At 50.0% G+C, this 20,481-nt stretch overlaps 1 protein-coding gene across 2 annotated transcripts in view; it reads left to right on the top strand.

Moving 5' to 3' along the window:
* Nucleotides 1-4,919: 4,919 nt before the first annotated feature.
* Nucleotides 4,920-20,481, top strand: part of PPP1R13B (protein phosphatase 1 regulatory subunit 13B) — a 101,028-nt gene continuing 85,466 nt past the window's right edge. Inside the window, exon 1 of one of the 2 annotated variants that reach the window (XM_023256110.2) lies at nucleotides 4,920-5,085. Coding sequence is in view for 1 of the 2 variants with exons in the window: in XM_023256108.2 (XP_023111876.1) it covers nucleotides 12,023-12,031 (9 nt within the window). In the remaining variant the exon portion in view is untranslated. Of the gene's footprint in view, nucleotides 5,086-11,784; nucleotides 12,032-20,481 lie in introns of those variants that run through there. The other variant, XM_023256108.2, reaches the window with a different exon arrangement.

Genomic DNA, 20,481 nt, shown 5'->3' with positions numbered 1-20,481 from the left:
ATTAAAATGACAGATTATGAATGACTGGAATTGGTATATATTGAACACTTTGCTTTTTGGAATGACATTTTTTTTAATTCTTTTTTTTTAAGTTTATTTATTTAGACAGAGAGACAGAGACAGAGAGAGCGGTGGAGGGGCAGAGAGAGAGAGGGAGAGAATCTCAAGCAGGCTCCGCACTGTCAGTGCTAAACCCAATGCGGGGCTTGAACTCACAAACCGTGAGATCATGACCTGAGACAAAATCGAGTCAGAGGCTTCAACCGACTAAGCCACCCAGGAGCCCCTGTAACGAAATACTTTATTTTTTATTATTTTTTTTAGACTTAAAAAACATTTTTTTTAACATTTATTCATTTTTGAGAAACAGAGACAGAGCATGAGCGAGTGAGGGGCAGAGAGAGAGGGGGACACAGGATCCAAAGCAGGCTCCAGGCTGTCAGCACACGGGGCTCAAACCCACGAACTGTGAGATCATGACCTGAGTCAAAGTCAGATGCTCTACCGACTGAGCCACCCGGGCGCCCCTGTAACGAAATGTTTTAATACAAGGGAACATCTCTGCAGTTTCCGCAGGTGCACCCCCACTTTCCCTAGACAGACTGCACGTGGAGTGGACAGAGGGGTCCTGCACGACACCATTCCTGCCTAAGGGAAGGCTTCTCTGTGGTGTTTTCCAAATCCCATATTTCCCAATGCCTTCACATATCCCTAAGGCCCTCTTTTTCATTTGTTTTGTGCTTTCATATTCCACGTGTAAGTGAAATGATATGGTATTTGTCTTTCTAGACTTACTTCGCTTAGCATAATACACTCTAGGTTCGTCCGTGACGTCACAAATGCAAGATCCCACCCTTTTCTATGGCTGAGTAGCATTCCATTGTGTGTATGTGTGTCTACACCACATCTCTATCCGTCCATTTGTCAATGAACACTTGGGCCGCTTCCACATCTTGGTTATTGTAGATGACGCTGCAGTAAACATAGGGACGCACGTATCTTTTCAAATTAGTGTTTTCCTTTTCTTTGGGTAAATACCCAATGGTAGAATTATTGGACCATATGGTAGTTGTATGTTTGGTTTTTTGAGGAACCTCCATACTGTCTTCCACAGTGGCTGCACCAATTTACATCCCACCAATAGTGCACGAGGGCTCCCTTTTCTCCACATCCTTGCTGACACTTACTGTTTCTTGTGTTTTTGAGAACAGCGTTCTGACAGGTGTGAGGTGATACCTCGTTGTGGTTTTGATTTGCACTTCCTGATGATGAGTGAGGTGGAGCGTCTTTTCGTGTGTCTATTGGCCATCTGGATGTCTTCTTTGGAAAATGTCTATTCAGGGCCTCTGCCCATGTTTTAACTGGATTGTTTGTTTGGTTTGGTGCTGAGTTATAGAAGTTCTTCTATATATTTTGGAAATCAACCCATTATGAGATATGTGATTTGTAAATATCTTCCCCCATTCTGTAGGCTGCCTTTCTGTTCGTAGATGGTTTCCTTTGCTGGGAAGAAGCTTTGTAGTTGGTGTAGTCCTAATCTTTTATTTTTGCTTTTATTTCTCTTGACTGAGAAGACATACCTGGAAAAAAAAATGTTGCTAAGGCTGGGATCAAAGAAATTCCTGTTAAGCCTCTTTTTTTTTTTTTTGATGTTTATTTATTTTTGAGAGAAAGTGCCCCAAGGCTCTTTTTTTAAATTGTATTACTCGCCCCCGATGACTTCAAAACATGAACACGATGGGAAAATCTGCCCAGGAGAGTAAGCTTGCTAAATTCTCATCCATCAGAGTAGGAAGCCAGTCAATAATATTGAGAGTTGAAAAATCAAGGAACAACAGCATGATATTTACAAATACGAAGATAACACATATACACACAAACTATAGAAGAGTTGAAAGCATTGTCCCTGGGGCACATGACTCATAGACGGGCCTGGGCCTGCTGTTTTACATCAAAGTCTTTGCATACTATTTGTGTGGTTAAGAATCAAGTCAATGGTGGGGCGCCTGGGTGGCGCAGTCGGTTAAACGTCCGACTTCAGCCAGGTCACGATCTCGCGGTCCGTGAGTTCGAGCCCCGCGTCAGGCTCTGGGCTGATGGCTCGGAGCCTGGAGCCTGTTTCCGATTCTGTGTCTCCCTCTCTCTCTGCCCCTCCCCCGTTCATGCTCTGTCTCTCTCTGTCCCAAAAATAAATAAAAAAACGTTGAAGAATCAAGTCAATGAGGGGCACTTGGGTGGCTCCCTCGGCTAAAGGTCTGACTTCGGCTCAGGTCATGATCTCACGGTTCTTGGGCTCAAGCCCCGAGTCAGGCTCTGTGCTGACAGCTCAGAGCCTGGAGCCTGCTTCGGATTCTGTGTCTCCCTCTCTCTCTGCCCCTCCCCCGCTTGTGCTCTGTCCCTCCCTCTCTCTCAAAACTAAAAATAAGCATTAAAAAAATATTGTAAAAAGAATCAAGCCCATAGATTATTTTAGTAAGAATAAGAATTACGGTTGATCTTTGAGCAACACAGGTTTGAATTACATGGGTCCACTTATACACAGATTTTTTTGATAGATACAGTATAGTAGTACTGTAAACGTATCTTCTCTTGCCTTATGATTTTCTTAAAGTATTTTTCCTCTAGTTTACCTTATTACAAGAATATAGTATATAAGACATACAACATACAAAATACGAGTTAATCGATGTTTCATGTTATTGGTAAGGCTTCCAGTCAACAGTGGGCTATTTGCACTTGAGTATTGGGGGAGTCAAAAGTTACATGCAGATTATCGACTGCCTGAGGGCCCCTAACCCCTGCACTGTTCAAGCATCAGCTGTAACTCGAAACATAAAGAAAGCTAGGTGTTTTGTCCCATTTTATCCCGAGTTTTGCACGTTTGGGCTTTGATTTGGAATTTGAATCAGGTCTTTCTGTCTCCAATCACTCTTTACACGTAAAGAGCATTGGAAGCCCGTTTGGGAGGTGACAAGAAGCGAGTGAGGCGCTGTAACCTGTACCCGTGCATGCGTGCGTGCGTGTGTGTGTGTGCACGCCCACTCCCCTCATGGCCCAGCCAGACCCATCTTTCAAGAGCAGTATTATTCTCCAGCAAGGGTCCTGCGTGGCCTTGACATATTCTTTACACCTCATTCAGCTGAACCTCCCTCCTTGCTCACCCAGGCAGGCTAACAGGTGGGCAATTTCCCGTCCGGGTCACAGGGAGGCATGTCCGGTGTCGTCCTTGTTCACGTGCAGGAGCTTCCTGAACTTGTCCATGACCATCTCGGGCACCCCACTACAAATCACACTCGTCGGTCACACGGTCTCCACACGCCAAGAGAGCCTAGCCCACTGCCAGCTGCCGTCTTTGGGGCTGGCAAAAAGCACAGATCACCCTGTTCTAGCTCGTGTTCGTGTCTGTGTGGAGGAGGCTGAGGTGGGCGAGTGAGAGAGTCGTAGGCACGGCTACGCAGCTGATCTTTCGGCTCTGGGCATTTCGAGCTCAGGCTGGCACGCCCGGGCGCCTAAGGTTGCAGATCAGCGAGGAGGACGTTGGCTTGTCCGGGGATCAGGGACCCTCCTTGCCTGGCAGCAACGGCTCACCCAGTACAGGGTATCAGCAAATGCCTGTGGGGCATTCCCCGTGTGCCACATGGATCATTTCATGCGATCCAGGCAAGCATCCTTGTGGGAGACCCTATTATTATCCCCATTTTACAGATGAGCAAAGGGGAGGCACAGAAAAGTTGTATAACTTGGCCAAAGTTACACAGCCGGAACTAAGTTGCAGGTGGTCTAGTTCCACAGTCCAAGCTCATAGGCACTATGTGAAAGCATATTTTCTTACCTTCTTTATTGCAAAATGGATTCTAAGCTCATAAAGCAACGCAAAGTGCGTGCAGAATACAGGATTTAAAGTAAAAACTGGGTTTCAGTCTTGGCCTCTGCCTGGGGAAGCTCACCTCCATGAACTGCACCCACCAAATCCAGTGGGTTTGCCCAGTAAAGTGCCCTGATAGGAGATCAGGGGACAGATCCCAGCTCCTCCCGGTGGGGGGCCTTGGACAGGCTGTATCAGTTGCTCTCAAGGTCAGGCCTCCCCTTGGTGCCTCTCTTTTGCTGGTGACCTCCTCTTCCACCCTGCAGCCCTGGGGGTGGTAACGGTCTCCCTGAGCTGGCCCTGGAGCCCTGCACTCTCCCTGCGGCTCCCTTACTCCCCCCACTTCCGTAAGCAACCTCCCTTTGTAAATAACCCTCCTGGAATTTCCCTAATTTGCGGAAGCCATCTGTTTTCCCATGGGACCCTGACTGATGTGACAGCATCATGAATAATGGTGGAAACTGGAAGCACCTGAAATGTAGGAGAGCACGGGGAGGGGGGCTGTTGAGGAGACCCTGAGCGGCTCGGCGGGAGGTGATGCAGCCAGTGGAAAGATGTTGGGGGAAAAAAACATTGCAACGGAGTGGGGGAAGGGCACGGCTAGGGTAGGAGGCTTGGGGAAGAACAAAAGACCTGCGGCTAAACTGCGTTTATGGCCAGACCTCTAACAAGTTCCCTGCGGGCAGGGAGTGCGACCTCGTAGCCTCAATTCTAGCACTGAGGGGGGACACAATAAAGATCAGAAACCAATGAATCAAGGAGCGAGTCCACGAGCGTCCCAGCCCAGCCCAGCCCTCTCTCTTGCCCACAGAGGCCCGAGGTGAATCCCAGGTGGAGGGGAGAATGCGGCTGAGGCCTCAGACCAGGACGAAGGGCTTGTGAGCGTGTGCATGCATGCGTGCGTACGTGAGTGTGCGCGCGCGTGCGAGCACCTGGCGGAACCCCGGGGAAGCCGGGCTCTCTGGGGACGCTCCGCCCACTTGGGGGCGGAGCCTGCGGCGGGGAGGAGCGGAGGTGCGGCGCGGAGGGGAGGGGCGGAGACTGCGGCGCGGCGGGGAGGGGCGGAGCCTGCGGCGCCCCGGGCGCTGCGGCGGGCGCTCTGGCACCGGCGGGAGCTGTTGCAGTCCCAGCCACCTTCGGTCCCCGCTCCGTGGCCCTGGGCAAGTGGCGAAACCTCTCTGGGCTTCAGAGAGCACCTGCCTCACGGGGTCCACCGCAGGGTGAGTGGAAGCTACCGTGTGCTGAGCATTTGCTGTGTCCCGCCACCGGCAGGCCGCACCCCAAGGCAGTGAGTGACCCGGCCGTTCGGCCCCGGCGGCGGCGGAGTGGGCTCCGCTCCCCCGCTCCTCAGACCCCGCCTGAGGCCCCCGCGCGTGGTAGCGGCCGGGCGCGGTGCCCGGCGGCCGGGCTCATTTCCCTCGGTGCGCGCGACGGGCCACGCGCCACCCGCAGAGTGGCGCCCGCTCTGCCCTGTGCCGGCGGGGTGGGGGCCACACGCGGAGGGCACACACCCCCGACAGCCCAGCGAAGCACGAAAAACACACAGATCGCTGGCGGTGGTCTTTTCTAACCTTGACGACAAAAATATCCTTTCATGCGCCACATGAGCGAACGGAACCACGACTGATTCACAGCTAACAAGGGTTCTCCCGGGAACTGTGAGAGTGGAGCCCCCTCCCCACTGTCCCCACCTCCACACTGTGGGGCAGGGGGCTGGGGGCACGCTGGCCACCTCTAGGGCGGAGTGGCTGGGGTAGGAGTTGGCCTGGGGATGGGTGGAGGTGGGGGGAGTGTCTGGCACGGGAAGGTGGACGGGCTGGGGAGCAGGAGCTCCTGAGCCCCTGGGGGGGGCGGTTAATTACCCTTTGCTGGGTGTGGGGAACCCTGAGGGCTGTGGGGAGCCACTGGGGAAGTGGCCAGGTGTGATTTACACTTTGGAAACACCCTTCTGGCCTTAGGGGGGCTCAATCAGCGGGGGTGGCTCAGGTTAGGGTGCAGTGGGAAACAGGGTTGGCTGGCAGAGAGGGGGAGAGGCCTAGGTCATGCCCAATGTCTGGCTGGAGTGCTGAGTAGATGGCAAGGTGGGGTGGCGGGGGGGGGGTGCTGGACAGAGGGAGGGGGTCCTGAAGTGAAGAGAGAGGGTGGCCCTCCCCAGGGAGGCATGGCAAAACAGGACACAGCCCTGGACCTACCAGTGCCAGCTCCCCAGGCCTGCAGTGGGCTCTGTGGGCACCAGGTGGGCTGCTCCACACCAGCTCCCCAGCACTGGTTGGAAGCCTCGGGGGCCATCCCAGGGCCTTTCTTTCTGTCTCTCCTAAGAACCCCCCTTCAAGCACAACGGAAGGGAGTCCCCTTCTCCACATCCGCCTTCTTCCTTAGTCCTCCTAAGGGGCTTCCCTTCTCCACTCCTGCCATCCTCCCCGCGGTGCCCACCGGGCCTTGGAAAGCAGAAACCAGGCCCCTCTCGTCCCCTGGAAAAGTGCCAAGATAAAATCCAGGCTCCTCATGGCTCCCAAACCCAGACTTGATCTTACCTCCCTTCGCTCTCCCCCCGGCTCCTCCCTTGAGCCCCCAGTGCTGCCCCCAGAGTTGCTGTCAGTTCGTTCCCTTCTCACCTGCTTTTTCTCTTCCTTCACACAGTCTCCCTGAGGAGTCCTGCCAGGCTACCTCCTCGGTATTTTGCTCCCAACTCAAATGTCACCTTCTTCTGGAAAAAGCAGCGACCTCCGTCACATTATCTGGCTTTATTGTTTTTTTTTTTTTTTTTAATACACTTAACCAGTGTTGGAAGTTATTTCGTGTTCTTGTTTATCATCTTCTCCCCTGACCAGAATATAAGCTCCATGAGTATAGGGACCATGTCTGTCTTGCTCAGGGTTCTGTCACCACAGCCTGGACCAGTGCTGGGCACCCAGGGGAAACCCAGGCGACACTTGTTGCCTGAGGGAACTGACCCCTGGGCTGAACAGGTATGTCGCCAGCTCTAAGGTGGCACGTTGTGACAGGTGACCCAGGACTGAGCAGTTTGGGAGAAGTTCTCCTGGGGGGATCTGGGGAAACCTTGAAGAAGAGGAAGGGTTTGAATTGTGACAAGAACAGGTACCACTTCTTCAGGAAATTGACAGTGCTTTTGTGGGCACAGGAAGGTGGATGAACAAGGACTTGGAGGAGGGAAGGCTAGGGTTTGGGACAGCTGGTGTATAAGATCTAGACGTGGAGGGGCGCCTTGGTGGCTCAGTCGGTTAAGCATCCAACTTTGGCTCAGGTCATGATTTCATGGTTGGTGAGTCTGAGCCCTCCATTGGGCTCGGGGCTGACAGTGTGGAGCCTGCTTGGGATTCTCTCTCTCTCTCTCTCTCTCTCTCTCTCTCTCTCTCTCTCTCTCTCTCTCTCTCTCTCTCTCTCTCTCTCTCTCTGTCTCTCTCTCTCTCCCCCCGCCCCCACCTCTTCCCCATGTGTGCATGCATGCATGTACTCTCTCTCTCTCAAAACAAATAAACTTAAAAAAAAAAAAAAGTTCTAGCTGTGGAATGCTAGGGACATGGGAGATCAAGTTGGAAAAGTAGATTGTGGCTATGCTCTGAGGGCATCTTGTTATGGACTGAATTGTGCTCCTGCCCCCCAGGATTCATATGTTGAAGTCCTAACCCTTCTATAACCTCCAGATGTGACTATTTGGAGATAGGGTCTTTAAAGAGGGAATCAAGGCTAAAGAGAGGTTATATGGATGGCCCCTCATCCAATATGACGGGTGTCCTTACACAGGGGGAAAGCCACCAGGGCTGCACGTACAATGAGAACATTCCCAGCAAGGGAATGGCCATCTGTAAGCCAAGGATCAAGACCTCAGAAGACCTTGGAAGACCCAGCCCTGCACACACCTTCTTCTGGGACTTTCAGCCCCCAGGACGGTCAGTTTCTGTTGTTTAAGCCCCCTGTTCTGTCATCTTTTGTTATGGCAGCCCTAGCAAATGAATATAGGTCTTAAGCTTTTTATATTTTAATTTTAAATTGTAATATTTCATCTGGTTCAGAAATCAAATATAAAAAGTAATAATGACCAGAGGATCAAGGGCAACATCAACAGTGATACGTCATATTGATAGTTTGTGCCCTTGGTAGGATGTGATGAAAATGGTACTTCACCTGTGTGGTCTTCCTCCAAAAAATCCCAGAACCTCAGTCCGATTATAAGGAAAACATCAGGTAAATCTCAAGTGAGGAACATTCTACAAAACACCTAACCCGGGGGGTGTTGGCTGGCTCAGTCAGTGGGGTGTGTGACTCTTGATCTTGGGGTCATGAGTTTGAGCCCCATGTTGGGTGTGGAGCCTACTTAAGAAAATAAAATAAAAATAATATTCAAAAAACCCACCCAACCTATACTCCTCAACACTTTCAAGGTCATAAAAATACAAGGGAACTGGAAAACTGTCACAGCCCAGAGGAGCATAAGGAGACATGATATCTTAAATGTGATGTGGTGTCTTAGATGGGGCCCTGGAATGGAGGACCTTGGGCAACACTAAGGAAATCTGAGGAAGGTATGGCCTCTAGTTACTGCTCGTGTATTGACATAGGTTCACTAGTTTAACGTGCCGTGCTCACGTAAGATGTTAATAATAGGGGAAACTGGGATGGGAGGGAGCCTGTGAGAACTCTCTATTTTTCCTTGGAGTTTTTCTGTCAATCTAAAATGGTTTGAAAAATAAAGTTCATTTTTCCAAAGTGATAGTGAAAAGTCTCACTCAGATTTCTGTCCATTGTGAAGCGACCGTTCCCACCCACAGCCACTAGTTCATTAATGTTCTGTGCATCTTTCAGGAATCCTTTGTGCAAATATGAATCCATGCTGATTTTCTCCCTGAAAGGCCTTTGTGTTTTCTTTGAAGAGCATTTAATCATTTTTGATATGTCACACTTCAGACATACAAAGTGGAGAGAAAAATACAACGCACCCCCTGTGCCCACCACCCATATTCATCACTTATCAAGAATTTGCTGTGTATGCCTCACCACCCCTCCCTGTCTTGCTGTCCCCCTTTTGCTCATTTTCAAACAAATTCTGGACCTCTTACATATGCTAGTATGTATCTCTGAACGATCTGCATAGCTTTTATTTTATTTTTTTTAATGTTTAACTTTTTTATTTTTGAGAGATGGTGCGAGTGAGTGAGGGACAGAGAGGATGAGAGAGAGAGGGAGGGGGGTAGAGAGAGAGAATCCCATGCAGGCTCTGCCCTGACAGAGCCCAAAGCAGGGCTTGAGCTCACCCGATGCGGGGCTCGAACTCATGAACCATGAGATCATGAGCTGAAGTTGGACGCCTCACTGATGAGCCAACCAGGTACCCCATTATTGTTTTGTTTTTTTTAATGTTCATTTACTTATTTTGAGAGAGAGAGAATGCATGTGAGCTGAACACTCGTAAGTGGGGGAGGGGCAGAGAGGGAGAGAGAGAGTTCCAAGCAGGCTCCACCCTCTGGGAGTCTGATGCAGGGCTGGATCTCACAACCACGAGATCATGACTTAGGCTGGAATCAAGAGTCAGACACTCAACCGACTGAGCCACCCGGGTGCCCCCTGCACTTCTTACGATATACTAAAGTCTATATCTCACCATCAACAGTGGTTCCTGAAGAACCTTTTGTGAACTTTAGTCTGGGTGATGAGCAGACACAGGAGAGCTTTGCAGGGCGGGCGTGTGTATATGTGACCTAGTTCTGTCTGTGTGTGGGATGATTTGGGCTTGGAGGAGGTTAGAGCAGGGAGGCCAATTATAAACACACTTGGTCTGGATGGCAAGTGGTAGGGCCTGATGCATGGCGGCCGCAGCAGGGTGGGGAGAAGAACCAGCTAAGGAGCCGGTCGCGGCGGGGGGCACTAACCAGCCTGGCTTCAGATACACGTCTGCCTGGAGGATAGACGGGGCCTTGGTGTGAGGGCAGGGCAGCTGCAGCTATCTGTACCCAAGGGTCCGGTGGCTAGGCTTTCCTTTTCAGAAGAGTGGGCTCATTTTGACCACCTCAAGGCAGGTGTCCCAACTCTGCAGTGCCCCGGCAAAGCCTGTCCTTTGCTTGGCTTAGTGGGCCAGCACCCACCCACATGGGTAAGGAACATCAGCATGTCGGAGCCGGAAGGCCACCAGAAATCACAGCATCTAACTCCTCTCTGGTTACGCACAGAGAAACAGAGACCCAGAGAAGGGGCGTGTGTTGCCTCGGCCACACAGGGAGTGAGAAGCAGAGCTGGAATGAGACCCAGGGTCTCTGACTTCCTTCCTCCCATTACCCACAGCTTCCTCTTCTCTCCGAACCCTGCTCCCAGAAGAGATGTGACACGAGCCAGTGCTGCCCGTGTGCATACGTTTGAAACGTCCTGGGTGACTCCGCTCCCAGGGACGCAGGCACACTAAGCCTGCTTGCTAATGACAGCATTACTACAGGAAACTATTTACGGAGCACCTACCACGTACCACAAACTGTGCCGGGAACTTTGTATACGTCACGTCTGAACCTCTCCAAATCCCATGAGGCAGCCACTATTATTTCTGTAATCTCCCATTATAGAGATGGGCAAATTGAGATACGGAAGAGGTAGCTTGGCTAGGATCATACAGTGAGGGTGTGGCAGAGGCAGTGTTTGTCCAACTGGAAAGTCTGCACTCTTAAACACTAACCCCTGTGGCCTCTGAAGAACAGGGGTGGCTTCCTGTGAAGAGGACGCTGCTCACTCCCTGGCCTCCACCCTCGTTGTCCCCCAGACCCACACCCCGGCCCTGAGCCTCTCAGTGGACAAGACAGGCTACAGATGGACCCTGACCCCCTGCTGTCGTCTCCAAGACGCTGGGCCCTACCCAAGGTGGTTTATGGCCTTTGGTGTTTGGGGCCGTAAACAGACCTCCATGTTCAGGGCGCGCATGAAGTGTCAGCGCCGCCTGTGAGGACATCAGACACAGTGTGCTCTCAGGGTTCAAACGAACGGATGCCTGCCCTTTCGACAGCCTTTACTACACTCTGTTCCGTGCCCTGCGAGGGGCTCTGGACACATGGCCCTGGTGTCCGTCATTCAGGCGCTCAGGCCACAGCGGGAGGTGCCACGGGAGACAAGGCTGTAAGAAGAGACCGGGTCCCTAGGGATGGGGCCTGGACCCTAACCAGGGTGGTCCGAGCCGCAGGGATGTTGGCCCAGGTGGGCCCAGGCTTTCTAGGCCGCGGCTGGAGAGCGGGTGCGGCGCAGGAAGGCCGGCTGCAGCAGGGCGCCGCCAGCTGCGGAAGACGCGGTGGCGGACGGCCCATCAGGTGCCCAGGGGCCGCGGCGCGGGGCGGGTTCCCGGGTCCCTCCCCATCGGTGCGGGGCCGGGTCACGTGGGTGGTTTGGGGCGCACCACGCCCCTCCGGCCGGGCCCCCAGCTGCAGCACCCCCACCACCACCGCGGCGCCGGGAACCCGGGGTCAGGCCGCGGTCAGACGCTGGCGCGCGCCGTCGCCGCAGGACGCGCCCCGCCCCTCGGCGGTCGCCGGGGGCCCAAGGTTCGAGTCCCGGCCTTGGTGTGACTCGCCGCGGGGAGGCCCCTCCCCGGCCCTGCCCTCTTCCGGCCTCGGTTTTCCCATTCCAGAGGTCTCGGAGAGCCTGCGCTCCCGGTCACGCGCGGCCCCGAGCCCACAGGCCGCCACACGGGGCGGGGCAGCGGCTAGGCGTCCGCAGCGCGCCCGCCCGCGGGAGCGCGGACGCGCACGGGCGCGCTCGCACCTGGCCGCCGCGAGAGCGGGTTTGGGCGGGCGGGGCCGGGGAGCCCCGCCCCCCCCCGAACCCGCCCCTGGCCCCGCCGGGCCAATCGAAGCGGGCGGCTGGCCCCGTGTGGGGCGACGCGCTGGGGGCGGGGCCTGCGGGGGCTGAGGAGAGAGCCCGAGGGCCGGCGGCGCGAGGCGGTCGGGCGGAGGCGGCGGCGGCCGGTCCCGGGACAGCGACGCAGCGCGCCCGCGGCCGCGACAGGGCCGGTCAGGCTCCGCAGCCCGCCGCAGCCGCCGCCTCGCCGCCGAGGGCCCGAGATCGCGGCGGCGGGTGCGCGGCCTGTGAGAGCGGCCGGAGCGGCGGGCGCGGCGCGGCGCCGAGCGTCCTGTCAGGCGGCCGAGGGCGCCGCGGACCCGCGTCGCGATGATGCCGGTGGGTGCGGGCGGCGGCGGCTTCCTCCGTGGGCGGCCGGCCAAGCCTCCTTCCTCCCGCGGCTCCCCGCCCCCGGGGCCCGCGCGAGGCCGGGCGGGCGGGGAAGGAAGTGGCCTGGCGGGCGCGCCCGGCCCCGGCGCCCCCCGGGCGGGCAGGTGGGGGCGGCGCCGGGCTGTCAGCGCGGGCCGGGCGGGGAAGGGCTGGGGCCGGGGCCGGGGTCGGGGTCCGGGCGAGGATCGCCGCGGTCTTCCCCGCCCTGCGCCGCGGGGTCTCCCCCCCCCCCCATCCCCCGCTCCCCCGGGCCGGCGCCCCCTCGGCCGCGGCCCGGCCCTTCCTGCGGACCCTCCCGAGCCGGGGGCTGCCCGGGAGGGGGAAGCGGGAGATGAAATTGGAGCCAGTCGTTTTTCCATCCGTTCTGGCGGGTGGTCAGACGGGCCGGGGGGCGGAGGGGGGGCTGCCGTTTGGCGCCCGCTCGGTTTCGGGGTCTCGCGGCGCCCGTGTGACCCCCCCCCCCCCGGCCTGAAATTTTCTGGGGTCGCGTTCGCAGTCGGCGCCGTGTCCACCTCCGTGTGGCGTTCCCACGCTTGGAACCCCGTATTTGTCCCCAGCCCTGCCCCGATTCTGAAATCGTGTTGCATTTAGGAATTTACGTGGGGAATGGATTTGGAGAGCCATCTTAGGAATTCCCCTGTACCGCGCGCGTCCTGCTCGTTTGTACGTTCTGCTTCGACTGGCCTTGCTGTCACTGTGTTCTGGGGGTTGAACGAGGTTCACCGGTGGCGGTGCCGCCTTTGTCCTGTCCTCAGGGATGCGTTCTGCTGGAAAGAGGACGCTACATTTGCTATTTCCTTTACCTGCAGTCTAAAGAGCAGCGGGCGCTGAATTACAATTGTTCTGATCTGGATTTTTTTTGCGAGATAAATGCCGTGACTTAGGAAAAAAATGTAGGACTGGTGGCACCCGGTTGGATGTACTGGTGTTCTGAGTGCCTTTATTTTGGGTAAAATTCAGGAACACATTTGTAGTAAAGCAACAGCAGAATCATTGTCGTGACCTACAATTTCTACGTTGCAAATCACATTTCTGAAGGAAAGTACCGTTTCTCTGCATTTTCAGCCTGGATGCTGCTCGTTTGCGCCGCTGCACTCAAGGACATTTAGATTAGAATTCCCCCCCCCCCCCCACCCGATCTTTCAAGTCATTTCCTGTCTCTTGATAATCTCTTCTCCCCTTTTTGAGCTGATTCCAGCACATGTTTGCAGAGTCTTAAGCTTTGACCTCGTTGATCCCGAGGTCCTTCTTTGGCATCAGGGCTTGTGGGGTTTCTAGACGTTTGGTTGAAAATGAATGATTGTCTTGTAATGGAAGGAGAATTGGGTGAGGATCCGAAGGTCGCGAGTTGAGTCCCGGTTCTGCTACTTTTTAGCTGTGTGACCTTGAACAAGTCAAGGTCTCCAGCCTGGAATCCCGTCTCCGGCAGGAATAAAGACATGCCGGTGTCTGAGGATCAAAAAGGGTGGCGTGTCCAAAAGTGCTGGTCAGACAATGCCGTGCGAGTCCTTATTGTTGTGGCGTGGCTCTAACTGTAACCTCGGAAAGATAAGGCATCTGGAGGCTGTGCTTCCCTAATTCTCGCTGGCTGGATTTGGGAAAGGCGTTACGTGTTGGGGAGTTTTGAAAGCGGTTTTCGTTGAATCACGTGAGAGTTGATTGTATTAGATACTGCAGTAATATTGAAGGGTATCTGTGCAATTTTGGTTGGTTTCCTCACTGTGTAATGTTTACACGTACCCTGTTAAGGACCTGGCTTACATTTTCCAGAGGATATACTGACATTTACCTCCCTTACACAGGGTTAGGGTTTCTAGTCTCTTCCTTATCATGTTTCTTTATTAAGAAGTGTGCTTAGCTGGCAATTGGGAAACTTCATGATACTCAAAATAATCAAATACTACTTAAAAAAAAACAAACAGGTCTGTTAGCTATTTCAAACACACTGCTTTTGTTTTGAAATGCCTTCTAGAAACATGGTATTTTTCTTAGTCTCTCCTTTGTGGCCTCTAGGTCTGTATTTCCTTCTTGATCCCTAAAAATACTACTTGTAGGATTGAGCCCTTCGTCTGTTAACACAGTTGGGGCTGGTTGTAAATTTAACACAGGTTTTAAGGACTTGCCATTCTTACTTGGTCCTATCTTTATGTATCCAAGATGTAAATGATTTTTCTTACTTTATATTTGGTGTTCGTCATCATGAGGAATCATCAAAGGAAGATTGGCTCATGTTTTGCGTCCTTTGTATACAGCAGTACACGCTTTCTTTTCTAGTTCATATTGTTCTTTTTTTTGTCTTAAATTTTTATTTAAATTCTAGTTAACATACAGTGTAATGTTGGTTTCAGGAACAGAATTTAGTGATTCATCATTTACACATAACACCCAGTGCTCATCACAAGTGCCCCCCTTAATACCCATCACCCATTTAGCCCAGCTCCCACCCCCCGCCCCTCCCCCGCAGCAACCCTCAGCTTGTTCTCCATAGAGTTGAGTCTCTTATGGTTTGCCTCCCTCTCAGAGCAGTACTTTCTAATAGGAATGTAATGGGAGCCACACAAATGTGATTTTCTAGGAACTACATTAAAAAGGTGGTATTTGAGTAATGTCTTTTGTTAATGCAGTATATCAAAAGCATTGTAGCATGTAATCAATATGAAAAATTTACTAATGTAATATTTTACTTTTTTTTTTTTAACTAAGTCATTGAAATCTGGTGTGAATCCTGTGTGACTCTAGTGAAGTTTTACGTTTATAGCTCATACCAGTTCAGAGTAACACATCTCAGGTGCTCGGTAGCTACGTGTCGTCAGTGGCTACCATATTGGGCAACACAGGTTTAGAGTATATTTCTTTTAGTTATTTGAGAATTGGCAGTTAGTGTGTGGTGTCTGTGGTAACTTTTAATTGATCAGATGGTTTACTGCAGCACCCAGTCTCTCAGCTGTTGGGAATGAATGGGAGGATATCTGGCCATGTTCTCATCTGACACAATAAAGCCTTTGAAGAAGTCTTCAATTTGCCTGTTACGCAAAGTTCCAAGACTATTTACTTTTAAACAAAGTTATATTTTGGAATTTTCCCTTATTAAAATAGTACTGTGTTCTAGTGTCTGTTGTCATTCACCTTTTTGTCAGTGGATGACATTTTTATTTATTTATTTATTTTTAAATTTTTTTAACGTTTATTTATTTTTGACACGAGAGAGACAGAGCATGAACGGGGGAGGGTCAGAGAGAGGGAGACACAGAATCTGAAACAGGCTCCAGGCTCTGAGCCATCAGCACAGAGCCTGACACGGGGCTTGAACTCACGAACCGCGAGATCGTGACCTGAGCCGAAGTCGGATGCTTAACCGACTGAGCCACCCAGGCACCCCAGTGGATGACATTTTAAAAATGTTTTCCCAGGGCACTTGGGTGGCTCAGTCAGTTGAGCATCTGTCCCTTGATTTTGGCTCAGGTCATGGGATCGAGCCCCGTATCAGACGCCGTGCTGAGTGTGGAGCCTGCTTGGGATTCTCTTTCTTCCTCTGCCCTTCTCCCCTATTCGAGCACATGTTCTCTCTCTTTCAAATAAAAAAATAAAATTAAATTAATAATAAGTGAAAAAAAGGACTCAGCTTGGGTCTCCCATTCCAGAGATCTTTAAAATAAATAAAATAATAACATAAAAATGAAACTGTTTTCCTAAGAAGAAAATGGGCTGTGCTTTAAAGATTACTCATTGGCTTGTGCCTAAGATCTGGACCTGGAAGCATTTAGGCTATGCCTAAATAACTTTGATAGAAGTAAGAACGTTAATAAAGATAGCCTGGCTCAGAGCATGAAAAGAATGAAAACTGCCTTGCTCATTGGTCGGCATCTTTCTTTTCAGAAGAGAGGGAGCATTTTGCAGCTGGTAAAACTTCCTGTGCAAAGGTGAAATAGATCTGGGGAATGGCGCTAAGGATACTTTTTTCTTTTCCAAAGGAACGTTGATGTGAGTAAAGGAAGTTCTGTGGTTCTAAAGTGTTTTATTCATAAGGGAAGCACTCTGGTGTTTTGGTAATGTTAGCAGTGAGACTCCTTACCTCCAGTAGGCACTGCATAGTATGACTAGCTGATTCCACTCCTTTCTGTCCTAGGAGCCCTTTCAACATATTAATTGTATAGGCTATGGGTTAAATTAATTTGTGTTTAACATTTAACTTTCATTAAACAAACATTCACTTATTTCAGATACTTCCTAACTATACAGAAAAAAAATTTTTGAGGTACTAGAATAGGTCTTTCTTTTTAAAATTTTTTTAATGTTTGTTTATTTTTGAGAGAGGAGAGAGAGCACGAGAGGAGGAGGGGCAGAGAAGGAGGGGAACACAGAATCCTAAGCAGGCTCCAGGCTCCTAGCTGTCAGCATAGAGCCTGACGCGGGGCTGGAACTCACAAACTTCCAGATAATGACCTGAGCCGAAGTTGGACGCTTAACCGACTGAGCCACCCAGGCACCCTGGTTTTTTCTTTCTTTAAGCCATCAGCTGTCGTGTAATTGATAAAACACACTGGAAGAAGAGAGATTTAGGTTCTAGTCCACACTTTTTAGTACCTGTGTAACTTTTGGACTTAATTTCTTTGGACCTCAGTTTCTCATCTGTGAGATGAGTTGGTCTTGGGTGATTTCCAACTGTTTATGGTTGGTCCAGTAGTTAATACATAGCAGATACTTTCATGAAAGTCAGTAATCAGGCTACATCAAAGGTTGAGGCAACCTGACACTTGTTTTGACAGCCCTAATAGTAAACTTGTTCACGGCCCAAGTATCTTTGTATGATAGAGCAGATAAGAGCTCAGTAGGTGTTCACTGTTACTGTTAACTAATAATTTAGTCACTTGATAGGCTTGAATTGTATCCTAATTTAGCAAACAAAGCACTGAAGACTAGAGAAGATTTTTTAAAACTCTGGCTTTTTTAAAACAAATATTACAGACATAATATTGCCATTTAAAATAACTCCAGCCTTGAGATTGCCCACAGATTCATAAAAAGAAAAGCTAAGTCTCAATCATACAAAGGTGTGTATATAAAAGCTTGTCTTGCAGTTTTATTGAACTTAAGAACCGTCTACGCGGAGAGCTCTTTAAAGGCTACAGTGTGAAGTGCAGCCATAAAGTTGCAGCTCTTGACCTTCCTAGAGCTCGATTGGGTAATAGTGAGTTGGTAATAGCGAGTTGGTAATAGTGAGTGAGTGCTCCGGTGAATGGTTGTTGTCATTAGGCATTTAGGCTCTGTGTCATAGGTTTTGTGGTGGTGTCTTTGTTTTTATGGAGAACTGAGGCTCACGAGGTAAAGAAACTTGGCTAGGTGCTCCAGCTCCTAAGTGGTAAAACGAGGTTGGAAAACAAACAAGCTGACTCAAAGCCTTTGCTCCTATCCTTTGTGCCCGTCACTTAGGGAAGTTTGCTGTAGTCAAGGCATTTCGCTGTGGGTGCTAGTGAATCGAGTTTGGCTAAGTGTTTTCCCCTTATGCTCAGCTCAAACAGAGCTTAATATTTAAAAGAATCCCAAGGTGAATCTTCTTTTTTAATTTCCAGTGTAGCTAACACAGTATTATATTAGTTTCATGTGTGCAATATAGTGATTCAACACTTCTGTACGTTACTCAGTACTCATTACAAGTGTGCTCTTAATCTCCTTCACCTGTTTCCCCATCCCCCGACCCACCTCCCCTCTGGGAACCATCAGTTTGTTCTCTGTAGTTAAGAGTCTGCTTTTTGGTTTGCCTTTTTTCTTTGTTTTTTTCTCTTTTCTTTTTTCTTTGTTTTTTGGTTTGCCTTTCTTCTTTGTTCCTTTGTTTTGTCTGTTAAATTCCCATATGAGTGAAATCGGATGGTATTGGTCTTTCTCTGACTGACTTATTTCACTTAACATTGTACTTACTAGCTCCATCCTGTCATTGCAAATGGCAAGATTTCATTTTTTTTCTGGCCGAGTGATATTCCAGTGTGTGCGCGCGCGCGTGTGTGTGTGCGCGTGCGCGCCTTCTTCTTTATCCATTCATCTATTGATTGACATGGATTGCTTCCTTAATTTGGCTGTCGTAAATAATGCTGCTGTAAACATAGGGGTGCATATATCTTTGCAGATTAGTGTTTTCGTATTCTTTGGATAGATAGTAGTAGAATTACTGGATCATATGGAAGTTCTATGAAACTCCATACTGTTTTCCACAGTGACTGCACCAGCCTGCACTCTCACCAACAGCGTTCAAGGGTTCGTTTTTCTTAACATACTCCCCAACATTTGTTTCTTGTGTTTTTGGTTTTAGCTGTTCTGATAAGTGTGAGGTGATAGTTCACTGTGGTTTTGATTTGCATTTCCCTGTGATAAGTGATGGAGAGCATCTTTTCATGTATCTGTTAGCTATCTGGATGTCTTTGGAAAAATGTTCATGTCTGCTGTCTATTTTTTAAATTAGATTATTTGGGTTTTTGGTGTTGACAAGGTGAATCTTTTTTTAAAATTTTTTTTTTAATGTTTTATTTATTTTTGAGAGAGAGAGAGAGAGAGAGCACAAGCAGGGGAGGGACAGAGAGAGAGGGAGACACAGAATCTGAAGCAGGCTTCAGGCCCTGAGCTGTCAGCTCAGAGCCCGACGTGGGGCTTGAACCCGGAACTGCGAGATCATGACCTGAGCTGAAGTTAGATGCTTAACCAAGTCACCCAGGCGCCCCTGAGTTTTTTTTTTTTTAAGTTTGTTTATTTGAGAGAGAGTGCGCGCACACATGTGTGAGTGGGGGGAGGGGCAGAGAGAGCCTATCTGTGCAGAGCCTGACTCAGGGCTGGATCTCACAACTGTGAGATCATGACCTGAGCCAAAATCAAGAGTCCAGTGCTTAACTGAGCCACCCAGGTGCCCCAACAAGGTGAATCTTTTTGATAAAAAATGATAATTTTCATCATCTTGGGGCAACTCTTAAAAATCATCTTCATCATCTTTTGGGGCAACTCTTAAAAATTTTTTTTTATTGTGTTTATTTTGAGACAGAGACACAGTATGAGTGGGGGAGGGGCAGAGAGTGAGGGAGACACAGAACCCGAAGCAGGCTCCAGGCTCCAAGCTGTCAGCACAGAGCCCGATGCGGGGCTCAAACCCACAAGCTGTGAGATCATGACCTGAGCCAAAGTTGGACGCTCAACTGACTGAACCATCCAGGCACCCCGGGACAACTCTTTTAAATGTAAACGTCATTTTCCTTTCTCAGCATCCTACTTAAACATACTATGCCAGTATATATGCTTAGAGTTACTTAGGATTTCTAGCATAATAGGAACTTAGATTATCATGTTATTGTATTGAAGTTATATAACTGGTTGTCAGCATGTGTTTTTGTGTGTGTTTGCACAGATGGGCAATAATCTTCAGCAAAAGTTTGGTGGTATTTTGGTGCCCAGAAGTTTTGTTGCCATAGTTATTTCACAAACGGTGGTTCTAGGGATGAACTTAGAAATGGTGGTAATAATCAAGTTCTGTTGTGACACTTTCTTGGCCTAATTGCTTTATTTCACTGCAAATATAACTGCATGGTTGTTGTTCATACTAATAAGCAAAAGCTACCGTTACTGGATTTTGTAAAATAAAAATCTTTGCCTGGTGATATGTAGAGCAATAAAAGACCGTGAGAATGAGGTTGTTTTAAAATTAATAAACGGAGCGGAGCACCTGGGTGGCTCAGTCGGTTAAGCGTTACACTTCAGCTCCGGTCATGGTCTCATGGTGCATGGGTTTGAAGCCGGCAGTGTGGAGCCTGGAGCCTGCTTCAGATTCTGTGTCTCCCTCTCTCTCTGCCCCTCCCCTGCTCTCTCTCTCAAAAATAAACATTAACAAAAAATTAGGGGTGCCCGGATGGCTCAGTCGGTTAAGTGTCCGACTTTGGTTTAGGTCGTGGTCTCACATTTCATGAGTTTAGCCCTGCATCAGGCTCCGTGCTGGCAGTGTGGAGCCTGCTTGGGATTCTCTCTCTCACTCGGTCTCTCTGTCTCTCTCAAAATGAATAAATTTAAAGAAGAAAAGGTTTTTTTAATTAAAAAAATAAAATTAATAAATGACATTTGAAATAGTAGTGTATAGTTCATATAGGATCCTGTTAGTAGTATTGTTAGTATATCTACAGAAAATGTTAACTGAAGTTTTGGTAGAATCATGATCCATAACATATGTTATGATTGTAATCGTCATGGCTGAAGCAGGTGCAGAGGCCCTGTGGTAGGACCATGCCCGGCATACTGGAGAAACAAAAGGAACCCGGTGTGGCTCAAGCAGAGTGCGTGAAAGGGAAAGTGGGGGAGATGAAATCAGAAAGGTGATGGTGGTGGGAGAGTTTAGGATCTTGTAGGACCTTACAGGTTATTCACATAAGCTA

This window comes from Felis catus, chromosome B3 (assembly GCF_018350175.1).
Source record: "Felis catus isolate Fca126 chromosome B3, F.catus_Fca126_mat1.0, whole genome shotgun sequence".
Taxonomy (NCBI): domain Eukaryota; kingdom Metazoa; phylum Chordata; class Mammalia; order Carnivora; family Felidae; genus Felis; species Felis catus.
The sequence above is the reverse complement of the archived record's forward strand: the minus strand, read 5'-3'. Positions and strand labels throughout refer to the sequence as shown.